Source organism: Lipotes vexillifer, unplaced genomic scaffold (assembly GCF_000442215.2).
Source record: "Lipotes vexillifer unplaced genomic scaffold, Lipotes_vexillifer_v1.1 scaffold133, whole genome shotgun sequence".
NCBI lineage: Eukaryota > Metazoa > Chordata > Mammalia > Artiodactyla > Lipotidae > Lipotes > Lipotes vexillifer.
Window position 1 is genome coordinate 481,965 of NW_006795585.1, and position 13,296 is coordinate 495,260.

General features: G+C 39.2%; 1 protein-coding gene across 2 annotated transcripts in view; it reads right to left on the bottom strand.

Moving 5' to 3' along the window:
• The window catches only part of ADGRB3 (adhesion G protein-coupled receptor B3), an 800,758-nt gene that overhangs the window by 404,106 nt on the left and 383,356 nt on the right, over window positions 1–13,296 (bottom strand). For both annotated transcript variants that reach the window (XM_007467820.1, XM_007467821.1), the window contains one exon: window positions 2,770–2,964. In XM_007467820.1, coding sequence (XP_007467882.1) covers window positions 2,770–2,964 — 195 coding nt within the window. The remainder of the gene's footprint in view (window positions 1–2,769; window positions 2,965–13,296) is intronic.

The following is a 13,296-nucleotide window of genomic DNA, read 5'->3' on the forward strand; positions in this document are numbered from 1 at the left end:
TGACCTGTGTATGGCAGGCATACTAGAAACCAAGACACAGGCTTCAGGTTGCCTTTGAGGAGGCCTTGACGCCCCGCTGGATATTTCTGACTGAGGAGTGACAGAATCAGGGCTGTCCTAGGACAGCCAATGGGACCATGGTGTACAAGATGAGGAGGGCTGTTGGTAAGGGTCTGAGGGAGGACGAAAGGAAAGAGGCCATGGAAATAATGGAGGCTGGGGTAACTGGAGGCCAAGAGAGGGAAACAACAGTGGGAAGAGAGAAGAAGGAAGGATGGAAGAGGCACCGTGTAGGCTGACCCAACAGGAAAGGAAGAGAAGGGAAAAGTCAAGATGACATTACAGTTCCAGCCTACGGACCACTAATCCTACAAGGCAAAGTAGAAAATACAAGAAAACGTGGCACTCAAGATGAGTTTAGCTTACTCCATATGAAGCCTGAGGTGCTAGCCGATCACAAGGGCCCAGAGCCCTTGAAAGTGGAGGACTGAAGTCGCAGTAAGGCTGTAATCAAGCAAAGATGACAAATACGTCCAAAAGATTTGTATAAAATTGCTTGTGGAAAGTAGAATAAAAGTGGTACAAGGTCCTCTAGAATTTCAGAGATGAGAAAGGTCATTTTCAGATGGAGTTTGGGGCTTGTAGGTCTGGCAGTCAGAAAGACTTGCTGGAGCTGTGCCAGGAGTTTGACGGGCAGAGACGGAAGAAGAAGGACTCCCAGAAGAGGAAGGTTTCCAGGTGCCCAAAAAGACACTAATAAAGACAGTGAAAGAGAAAAAACACAGCTCCCGTTTGTGAATGACTAGGACACCAGCCTGCTGAGAATTCTGTGCGCATGTGGAGGACTAAGGAGAGAGTAGGACAGAAACGGAGGAAGGGATTTCTGACCATGCCACAAGGACACCACCATCGCCACATTACTCTATTTAAGTCAAGCCAGCTGATGTCCATGCCGAAGCCTGTGGTTACACTAATTGTTCGTGGAGTCTGCACACTCCAACGAGAAGCTCAATCATAATATGTCCCCAATACAACCTGGGAATCTTGGTTTCCTGAATTTCAGCACCTAAAAATCTTAAAGCCCTACACTCATGAGGGTTCAAAGAGGCCCGAGAGCTAACTGTGTGCAGCCTTCTGCCTGATGTTTCAACCGCGAACACGAGGATCTGAGGTTTTTCAAAATTACAGCTTGTATTTTATGTCAAGGGCTTCAGATGTTATTTTTCAATGTAAATGCCGATGGATAGAAGTATCTCAGAACTACAGGGAAAGGTTATACTTGGCTTACTTAGTACATTTTTAAAACTGGAAAATTCTTTCATTCTTTGTAAAGAAACAAAAGCATCTTGGGGAGTCCCTGGTGGCCCAGTGGTTAAGACTCAGCGATTTCACTGTCAGGGGCCCGGTTCCATCCCTGGTCGGGGAACTAAGATCCAGCAAGCCATGCAGTATGGCCAAAAATAAAAAATAAAAACAAAAAAAACCTCACAAATGCATCTCTGAAATGCTCAAATGACAGTAATCTTCCACCTGCCCTCCTTACTATGTATTTTTAAAATTAAAAATGTATTCCTGGACACTGGTGATATAATACAGAATGCAGTCCCACTAACTCTCATTGCAGCTACTTTCAGCAGTATATGCATATAATTTAGATACTATATGTACCTCTATACAAATTAGGGCATTTAATATTATTTATGAATAATTCCATGATTCCAAAAAGCCTTCTATTCCTCTTGCCCTCAATAGTTGATCAAAACAAAGCAAAACAAAAGCAAAACAAAGATTGATCAAAAAAGCAAAACAAAAGCAAAACAAAGAACAACAACAAAAAAAAACCACCTTCTGAATTCTCCAAGTGAAATGCAAATAAAACTCCCAAAGGAAGAGTGGGCTGAAAGAAAACTACCTGATGTGGGAATTTTGCCAAACCTTTATTTAATGAACTTCATGCCAAGATACAGGAAGAACATTATGCTGGAAATGCAAAAACCAACTCAACATTCTTGGCAGGCGTACATTTTAGCCTAGGCACAAGAAGAGTTAATCTGAAATGCAAACTAGAGTTGCATTAAATATGCTTTTTTTTGCCATTCAACAAGCTTTGTCTTAATGGCAAAGGCAATTCTAAAACTGGATGAGTACTTAAACTTTACTATGGAAATAAATGATGCTGTTCTAGAAGTCTTCCATGACAAGAAAAATATGCTGTGAGGAGTTACTGAATTCCTTATTTTCCTAACCAGAACAATTCTCTACTCGCCTGATATTTTCAGGCAATGGTTCCACAGAATTAAACATGTCTTTCCCCCTTCTAATAGCAAAACCCCAAACAAAACTTAAACTGTGTCTTCTCTGCATGCTATAGTTAATGTGCCTTCATTATGTTTAATGTACTTTTTAATAGTTTCCTGTGGCAAGATGGTGATATTAAATGTGGGAATAAAATATCCATGCTACAACCTGGAATTTGCTATGGTGTCTTTCTGCTGAGGACTCAAATCACTTCACACACATTCTCACTCACTATCTCCTGGAGGTGCATTACGTGCGTTTTACGGTTGAGGACACCGAGGAATATAGAATGACTAAGGATCTGAGGTCATTTCCAGAGCTCAGCTGAGAATGGCCTGGATGCCTTCCCCAGCAGGAGTGAGCACCCTCCCCTCCAGGCCAGGAAGCCCCTATGGTGGCTGCACTGGCTTCTCAGGACCACAACTGATCCTAAGCTCACTTGCTTTTCCTTCATGGAATCACCTCCCTTACCTGGACGCCATCAGATGCAGGGATGTAACTTGCCCTTTTAAACGTGTCTGTCACATTTCTGAGGATTTCTACAGACATCAGAAGATCACCTGCATAGAAGTTTTTCCTCTGAGTTAAATCCAGCAGTGTCTTGGTGACCTCGGACATCCCATCACCTGCCAGCATTCTCTGCCCTTTCGCAAGGTGTTCTTTGATCTGTGATGGTCAAAAGAGTGGAATAAACATCAGAATCTTCATTACTGTTTCTTCACATATCTTCATCAAACGAATGTATTTAAAACTGCAGGGACAACATTCCAATAGCACTGAAAGGCCTGGGAGGATTTCAAAACTAAGTTGTGTGTACCCCAAACTCACATGGATAGACCGCATCCCTGTCCACACTTTGGCTGACTTGACGGACTTGCCTTTTCTAGTTTTCAGAAAACATAATTTAACACTTCACAGAAAGCATGTGTTAATTTACATTTTTAATTGAAATAAAAATAAAAAATAATTTTGCACGTGGTAAACAGGGGAGATTGTTCAGTGAGGTGTGAGCAGAGATGGGAGATTATAAACACTTCAAAATATCCTTTTATATTAACAAGCTGAGGTTAATAATTTTTGCCTTACCTCTTAAAATGAAGACATCTTTATACAGCAGCAAAAATTAAAAAGAGTTTTCACGAGGACATTTAGCTTAAGAAAGACATTTAGTTAAACTTTGAAGGACTACTATGACAGAAATGACTGAAAGCTAGATTTTTTTGGCTTTATTTAAAAAACAATAAACAACAACAACAACAACAACAAAAACCTCTCAGCTAGGTCTTCAGCAGCAGAATGAACTATTGAGATGCAAGCTTAAATTAGCTTGATGACCAGGGAAACATGCTGTCAGTTTTCATATTTGCTTATCCTCCAGCCCAAGGGAAGAAAAGCAACGTATCTTGTGGAAGAATGTTAAGGAAAGAGACGGTAAAGTGACAGCACAGATCTGTTATACGTTTACTTGTTTACTAGAAGGTTAGTCTTTGTCATCACATTGTTAAATTTATGATAACAACGACTTATCAAAGGATCATGAAATAACCAAGAACTAACACACCAGAGAAAGACTGGACTAGAAAGGTTAACGTGTAATAACTATAATCATCAATTTCCCATTAAGAAAAGTGCCAACAAATCCTTTGAAGTATGGCAGTCAATCTGAGCAAATCCTAAAGTTAGGAATTTTCTTTAAAATGTATTTTAAAAAGTGCTATCTTGACACTTCAGATACTTAACTTTTCTCTAGTCTCTAAAGCTCTGTCTAAAAATATTTTGGGTAAATAAAAATCTTCATAGACATTCTCTGTTCCCATCGTGTTACATTAAAAAAACATAACATATATAGGGAGTTTGTTTCTTGCCATTTTCTTATTTCATTTCTCTCCTGTCTCCCCTCAGTGGCAGCCATCAACCTCTGACTAAAGCCAGAGGATGGGTGAGACATCAGTGACCTATTCCTTGCTTATCTCTGCGGTCTCAATGCCCATCTTAATCAAGATGCAGACACTGTGCTGGCCAATCAGAAAGGATGCTGACCTCCAGTAGAAGCCAGCTAGTGCACCACGATGATGTGGGCTACCAGGTTGACCTTCAGTCCTGCCTCTAAGTTAGTGATGACTCTTTGCAATTTCCTGTTCAGGTCATGTGTGCCATAACATCCTATTTTTGCACTGGATATGCTAACCTCCTCCCTTACATTGTCTCATGTTTATACACCACTCAAATAGTTCTGCTTTTTCTAAATATCTAAACAGAGTCAATCAACTCCTTGTCTGTGCTGTCTCTTAATTCTTGTATACATCAACCACTCTATCACACTGAATTAAATATAATCATTTGCTTATATGTCTTCCATGGGTGGTCTTTCCGAACCTTGAGGGAAGGTTCCCTGCCTTCTTCACAGCCTTAGAAGACAGCACTGTAAAAGTTTGGTAGAGTGAATTCAGTTACGATATTCTAACTAGAGCTTTATGACAAAATACGATGGAATGGGCTTTGGAGCCAGGGCTGCCTAGGTTTTTATTTAAACTATCCAACTTATTATTTATGTAACTGAAGCCATCAGAGACTCAGTTTTTCATGTATCTTCTAAGCCTTGAAAAATATGCCTATATGGTTAAAAGTTTTAAAAATCATTTAAAAAAATTCAAATGAAATCACACAAGCCTACCATAGTCAGCACAGCTACTGCACATGGGAAAGCTCACTGCTTCATCATGGTCTGTGTGCCCTACATGATCTGGTTCCTGGAGACTGCTAACACTTTCCCTTTGATTCACTGTGCTCTGGTCACTCTGGTCTCTTTGATCTTGCTCAACATTTCATACAGGCCTGTCTCAGGGCCTTTGCATGTGCTTTTCCTTTTGCCTGGAACAGTCTTCCCACAGAGATCCACATGCTTTTTGTCATTTCCTCAGAGAGGCCTTATTTGACTTCCTATTTAAAATGGTATCTTTGTCGTTCTCAATGATCTTACCCTTCTATTTATTTAGGTATTAATTTATGTATCTCACCTTTTAAAAAAATATCGCACCTTTCTTCTTAGTGCTCAACCTTACCTACCACTGTGCATCTATCTTTTGGCTTATTTGTTTCTCTGCTTCCCCCATTAGAACTTGTGAAAGAAGAAATTTTGTGTATTTTATTTACTGTTACATTCCAGTACCTAGAAGACTTACTCAATATTTTGGACAAAAGAATTAATGAACAAATGATTGAATGAGTCCTTCTAAGCTCATGTGAGGTCATGGGATCAAGTTAGGCGCACTTGGAAGTCATCCTAAACTGTTCATCAACATAGTCCATAGAAAACACTGGTACCAAACAACTACCTGACCTACAGAGACAGTGCAGCTCCTGGGCTCAAAAGTGTCTGCTTCAGCAGGTGGAGTTTGAAATGTTGAAGAGAAATGAAATTAATAAGGTCTACGTTTAAAAATGTCATAGAATTCAGTGTTCAGTTTGGTGCTGGCGATGCAAACCACAGCTGAGATGCTCAAAACCAAGGAGCACTTAGACAATTCTCCACTAGGGATGTGGTGCAGCAACGGTCGCCAAAGTAAACGTCATCTGACTACTCAACTCAGCTCCCTATCTGTTATTTTGGCAACACCTACCTATATCTGTGAGGGTCTAACTCAGGCAGACAAAATTCATCCTTCCCCGCAAACAAAAGCATCACAGCATTGATTTGAACCTTGAGGAGTACAACAGTCAGACATGTTTTCTGTTTGCAGTAAAAATAACACAGAAGGCTTTGGATGGCCCAGCTAATCAGAGCTAGGAAAGGCAGTCTTTCATGTCTGGGTCAGCACAAAATGTGGCCCAGTTAGTAGTAAATTAATAACATCACTGCCATCTGACAGCTGGAATGAACTGTTCTCAGTCCTGATCTTTGGAGACAGATGTGCCCAGACCACAACACCAGCTCTCACAATTGGCACTAATTAGCATCCTTCCTGGCATTGTCAGTGGAAGGCACCCAGCCAAGGCATAACAATACCTTGTAATGTTTGTACACACTAGTATAGGCTACTGGTAGCATTTATGAAGGATATAAAGGGTGTTCAGATAAGACAGATCCAGAACATATTTAGGTGGAAAACAATTCCAGTCTCTTGGTCTTCCTTCCATATCAGAAGAGTCCTTACCTTGTGCCTACCCTTTCGCTACCTTTTTCTAGAATAACAAATCCATGTTTATCTGCTGGACTGTTCTGGATCATGAAGAAATAGAGTTCAGATTGGGTTTGCTCACCTCACCTTTCTCTATTTTCACACTGTTCCTTTATTTGCATCCTTAATTTTCACCTCCATGATTTAACACTATGGTTAACCTCTATGATTTTGAATCCCACCTGTTCTTCAATCTTCATTCTTCAATCTTTCCCTCTCTCAAAAATATGGCCTGAATTTGGGTATCCTATTTAAATACCAACACCTCATGTTGCTATTTCCTTTCAACTAGCCTTCATTGTTTCTCTTCAAATCAAAATCAGAGGTATGAAATCTGATTTGAAACCCACAACTCTTTACGTTGCAAATTAAACTCAATAATTACCTACTAAACATTATCTCTGGAAACCTTACTAGTATATTATGTTTAAAGAACTGTTGGAGCCATAAAACCTGGATTTAAATGTAGTTCTAATATTTACTACTTAGGGACACTGGACAGATCTTTCCTAGAATCATTTGATTTGTCTGTAAAAAATAGCAAATATCATTAGAATGTTGCTATGATGGGTTACGACAAAGATAGAGACTAAAAGTGGACACAGTGACTGTTTCCCCTCCTTATTTTTCATCTTCAATTTCTAGTTCCTCTAAATACTAGCTATGTAATTTTTCTCATATCTATCCTTTTTACCTCTGGGCAAGATGGCGCCTGGAACAGGTCTTTAATATCTATCATCACACTCTTTTACAGTCTCCTAACTGGTTTTACTGAGTCTTCCCCCAAGCTAAACTATCCTACCTTTCATATGTCTGGACATATCACTTCTCTGCTAATAAATAAATAAAAAGTCCATCATAAAATCCATCCATTTTCATATTAAATCAAATATATCCTCCATTGTTTGACTTATGAGGCCAAACAAATATAATCCTAACCAACAATTCCAATCTTTTCTTGGTTTCATTTTATCCACCCAACCCTATTCTCCCATTATTTCTATTCTGTTAGTGATTATTTCAGTCCTACTTTTCCATCTTTATGGCTACTTAATAATTCAATCGCTTTGCTTCTGAATTCTTCACAGTAGTCTTTACTATTACTATTTTTGATTTTTCAAACTGGTAATAGGAGATTGGTTCAAGATGGTGGAGTAGAAGGATGTGTACTCACTCCTTCTTACAAGAGCACCAGAATCACAACTAACTGCTGAACAATCATCCATCCAAAGACAAAGGAGAAGCTGCAATAAGACAGTAGCAGGGGCACAATCACAATAAAATCAAACCCTATAACCGCTGGTTGGGCAACTCACAAACTCGAGAACAATTATACTACAGAAGTCCACCCACTGGAGTGAAGGTTCTGAGCCCCATGTCAGGCTTCCTAACCTGTGGTCTAGCAATGGAAGAATGGAGGAATGGAGGAATCCCCAGAGAATCAGACTTTGAAGGCCAGTGGGATTTGATTGCAGGACTTCAAAAGGACTGGGGGAAACAGAGACTCCACTTTGGAGAGCACACACAGAGTCTTGTGTGCACCAGGACCCAGGGCAGGGAGTAGGGACCCCACAGGAGACTGAACCAGACCTACCTGCTACTGTTGGGGGATCTCCTGCAGAGGCAGGGAGTGGCTGTGGCTCACTGTGGGGATAAGGACACTGGCAGCAAAAGTTCTGGGAAGGACTCAATGGCGTGATCCCTGAGTCCCACCAAAGAGCCTGTAGGCTCCAGTGCTTGGTCACATAAGGCCAAACAACAAACAGGGAGGGAACACAGGCCCATCCATCAACAGACAAGTGGAATAAAGTTTTACTGAGCTCTGCCCACCAGAGCAATACCCAGCTCTACCCACCAGTAGTCCCTCCCACCAGGAAGCTTGCACAAGCCTCTTAGATAGCCTCATCCACCAGAGGGAAGAGAGCAGAAGCAAGAAGAACTACAATCCTGCAGCCTGTGGAATGAAAACCACAGTCACAGAAAGAGAGAAAAAATGAAAAGACAGAGGATTATGTCCCAGATGAAGTAATCAGGTAAAACCATAAAAAAACAACTAAATGAAGCAGAGATAGGCAATCTTCCAGAAAAAGAATTCAGAATAATGATAGTGAAGATGATCAAGGATTTTGGGAAAAGAATGGAGGCAAAGATCGAGAAGATGCAAGAAATGTTTAACAAAGACCTAGAAGAATTAAAGAACAAACAGAGATGAACAATACAATAACTGAAATGGAAAATACACTAGAAGGAGTCAATAGCAGAATAAATGAGGCAGAGAATGGATAAGTGCCTGGAATACAGAATGGTGGAAATCACTGCCACAAAACAGAATAATGAAAAAAGAATGAAAAGAAATGAAGACAGCCTAAGAGACCTTTGGGACAACATTAAATGCACCAACAATCACATTATAGGGGTCCCAGAAGGAGAAGAGAGAGAGAAAGGACCCAAGAAAATATTTCAAGAGATTATAGTCCAAAACTTCCCTAACATGGGAAAGGAAATAGCCACCCAAGTCAAGGAAGCACAGAGAGTCCCAGTTAGGATAAACCCAAGGAGAAACATGTTGAGACACATTGTAAGCAAACTGACAAAAATTAAAGACAAAGAAAAAAAATTATTAAAATCAACAAGGGAAAAATGACAAATAACATACAAGGGAAATCCCAAAAGGTTAACAGCTGATTTCTCAGCAGAAACTCTGCAAGCCAGAAGGGAGTGGCATGATATATTTAAAGTGTTGAAAGGGAAGAACCTACAACCAAGAATACTCTACCCAGCAAGGCTCTCATTCAGATTTGACAGAGAAATCAAAAGCTTTATGGACAAGCCAAAGCTAAGAGAATTCAGCACCACCAGAACAGCTTTGCAACAAATGCTAAAGGAACTCCTCAAGGTGGGAAAGAGACTAGCAACCTAAAACAGCCCTGTACATATATAGACTGCTACACCAAAACCTCAAGGTAACAGCAAACCCCAAAACTACAGTAGATACACACACAAAAATGAAAAAGCAACCCAAAGACAACACTAAAGGTGGTCATCAAACCACAAGAGGAGAGAACAAAAGAGGAAGGAAAGAAAAAAGACTTACAAAAACAAACACAAAACAATTAAGAAAATGGCAATAGGAACACACATATCAATAATTACCTTAAATGTAAATGGATTAAATGTGCCAACCAAAAGACACAGACTAGCTGAATGGATATGAAAACAAGACCTGTATATATGCTGTCTACAAGAGACTCACCTCAGACCAAGGAATACATACAGACTGAAAGTGATGGGATGGAAGAAGTTATTCCATGCAAATGGAAATCAGAAGAAAGCTGGAGTAGCAATACTCATATCAGGCAAAATGACTTAAAAATAAAGACTGCTATAAGAGTCAAAGAAGGACAATACATAACAACCAAGGGATCAAACCAAAAAGAAGATATGACAATTGTAAACATATATGCGCCCAACATAGGAGGACCTCAATATATAAGGCAAATACTAAAAGCCAAGGGGAGAAATTGAAAGTAACACAATAGGAGTGGGGAACTTTAGCACCCCACTTTCATCAATGGACAGATCATCCAGACAGAAAATCAGTAAGGAAATACAAACTTCAAATGACACATTAGACCAGATGGACTTAATTGACATTTATAGAGCACTCAATCCAAAAGCAGAAGAATACATGTTCTTCTCAAATGCACATGGAACATTCTCCAGGATTGACCACATCCTGGGCCACAAAGCTAGCCTTGGTAAATTTAAGAAAATTGAAATCATATCAACCGTCTTTTTTGACCACAGCACTATGAGATTAGAAATAAACTACAATAAATGGTAATAATTTTTTTAACATCTTTTTAGGAGTATAATTGCTTGACAATTGTGTTAGTTTCTGCTGTATAACAAAGTGAGTCAGCTATACATATACATACATCCCCATATCTCCTCCCTCTTGTGGCTCCCTCCCACCCTCCTTATCCAGCCCCTCTATGTGGTCATAAAGCACCAAGCTGATCTCCCTGTGCTATGCAGCTACTTCCCACTAGCTTTCTATTTTATATTTGGTAGTGTATATATGTCATAGCTACTCTCCCTCTTTATCCCAGCTTACCCTTCCACCTACCCGTGTCCTCAAGTCCATTCTCTATGTCTGCTTCTTTATTCCTGTCCTGCTCCTAGGTTCATCAGAACCTTTATTTTTAATTCCATATATATATGTTAGCATATGGTATTTGTTTTTCTCTTTCTGACTTACTTCACTCTATATGACAGATTCTAGGTCCATCCACCTCACTACAAATAGTTCAATTTCATTTCTTTTCATGGCTGAGTAATATTCCATTGTATATATGTACCACATCTTCTTTATCCATTCATCTGTCGATGGACACTTAGGTTGCTTCCATGTCTTGCCCTGGCTATCGTAAATATTGCTGTAATGAATATCGCAGTATATGTCTCTATTTGAATTATGGTTTTCTCAGGGCCTATGCCCAGTAGTGGGATTGCTGGGTCATATGGTAGATCTAGTTTTAGTTTTTTAAGGAACCTCCATACTGTTTTCCATAGTGGCTGTGTCAATTTACATTCCCACCAACAGTGTAAGAGGGTTCCCTTTTCGCCGCTCCCTCTCCAGCATTTATTGTTTGTAGATTTTTTGAGGATGGTCATTCTGACTGGTGTGAGGTGATACCTCATTGCAGTTTTGATTTGCATTTCTCTAATGATTATTGATGCTGAGCATCCTTTCATGGGTTTGTTGGAAATCTGCATATCTTCTTTGGAAAAATGTCTGTTTAGGTCTTCTGCCCATTTTTAGATTGGGTTATTGTTTTTTTTGTTTTTGTTTTTTTTTTATATTGAGCTGCATGAGCTGCTTGTGTATTTGGGAGATTAAGCCTTTGTCAGTTGCTTTGCTTGCAAATATTTTCTCCCATTCTGAGGGTTGTCTTTTCATTTTGTTTATGGTTTCCTCTGCTGTGCAAAAGCTTTTATGTTTCATTAGGTCTCATTTGTTTGTTTTTATTTCTATTTCTCCAGGAGGTGGGTCAAAAAGGACCTTGTGGTTTATGTCATAGAGTGTTCTGCCTATGTTTTCCTCTAAGAGTTTTATAGTGTCTGGGCTTACATTTAGGTCTTCAATACATTTGGAGTTTATTTTTGTGTATGGTGTTAGGAAGTGTTCTAATTTCATTCTTTTACATGTAGCTGTCCAGTTTTCCCAGCACCACTTATTGAAGAGGCTGTCTTTTCTCTAATGTATATTCTTGCATCCTTTATCAAAGATAAGGTGACCATATGTATGTGGGTTTGTCTCTGGGCTTTCTAACCTGTTCCATTTATCTATCTTTCTGTTTTTTGTGCCAGTACCATATTGTCTTGATTACTGTAGCTTTGTAGAATAGTCTGAAGTCAGGAAGCCTGATTCCTCCAGCTCCATTTTTCTTTCTCAAGATTGTTTTGGCTATTCGGGATCTTTTGTGTCTCCATACAAATTGTGAAATTTTTTGTTCTACTTCTGTGAAAAATGCCATTGCTAGTTTGATAGGGATGGCATTGAATCTGTAGATTGCTTTGGGTAGTTTAGTCATTTTCACAATGTTGATTCTTCCAATCCAAGAACATGGTATATCTCTCCATCTGTTTGTACCATTTTAAATTTCTTTCATCAGTGTCTTATAGTTTTCTGTATACAAGTCTTTTGTCTCCTTATGTAGGTTTATTCCTAGGTATTTTACATTTTTTGTTGCAGTGGTAAATGGGAGGGTTTCCTTAATTTCTCTTTCAGATTTTTCATCTTCAGTGCACAGGAATGCAAGAGATTTCTGTGTGTTAATTTTGTATCCTGCTACTTTGCCAAATTCATTGATTAGCTCTAGTAGCTTTCTGGTAGCATCTTTAGGATTCTCTGTGTATAGTATCATGTCATCTGCAAACAGTGACAGCTTTATTTCTTCTTTTCTGATTTGGCTTCCTGTTATTTCTTTTTCTTCTCTGATTGCTTTGGCTAAAACTTCCAAAACTATCTTGAATAATAGTGAAGAGAGTGGGCAACGTTTTCTTGTTCCTGATGCTAGAGGAAATTGTTTCAGTTTTTCACCATTGAGAACAATGTTGGCTGTGGGGTTGTCAGATATGGCCTTTATTATGTTGAGGTAGGTTCTCTCTATGCTCACTTTCTGGATATTTTTTACTATAATTGGGTGATGAATTCTGTCAAAAGCTTTTTCTGCATCTATTGAGATGATGATATGGTTTTTATCCTTCAGTTTGTTAATATGGTTTATCACATTGATTGATTTGGGTATATTGAAGAATCCTTGCATTCCTGGGTAAACCACATTGATCACGTTGTATGATGCTTTTCATGTGCTTTTGGATTCTGTTTGGAAGTATTTTGTTGAGGATTTTTGCATCTGTGTTCATCAGTGATATTGGCCTGTAGTTTTCTTTTTTTGTGACATCTTTGTCTGGTTTTGGTATCAGGGTGATGGTGGCCTTGTAGAATGAGTTTGGCAGTGTTCCTCCCTCTGCTATATTTTGGAAGAGTTTGAGAAGGATAGGTATTAGCTCTTCTCTAAATGTTTGATAGAATTCACCTGTGAAGCCATCTGGTCCTGGTCTTCTGTTTGTTGGAAGATTTTTAATCACAGTTTCAATTTCAGTGCTTGTGATTGGTCTGTTTATATTTTCTATTTATTCCTGGTTCAGTCTTGGAAGGCTGTGCATTTCTAACAATATGTCCATTTCTTCCCAGTTGTCCATTTTATTGGTATATAGTTGCTTGTAGTAATCTCTCATGATCCTTTGTATA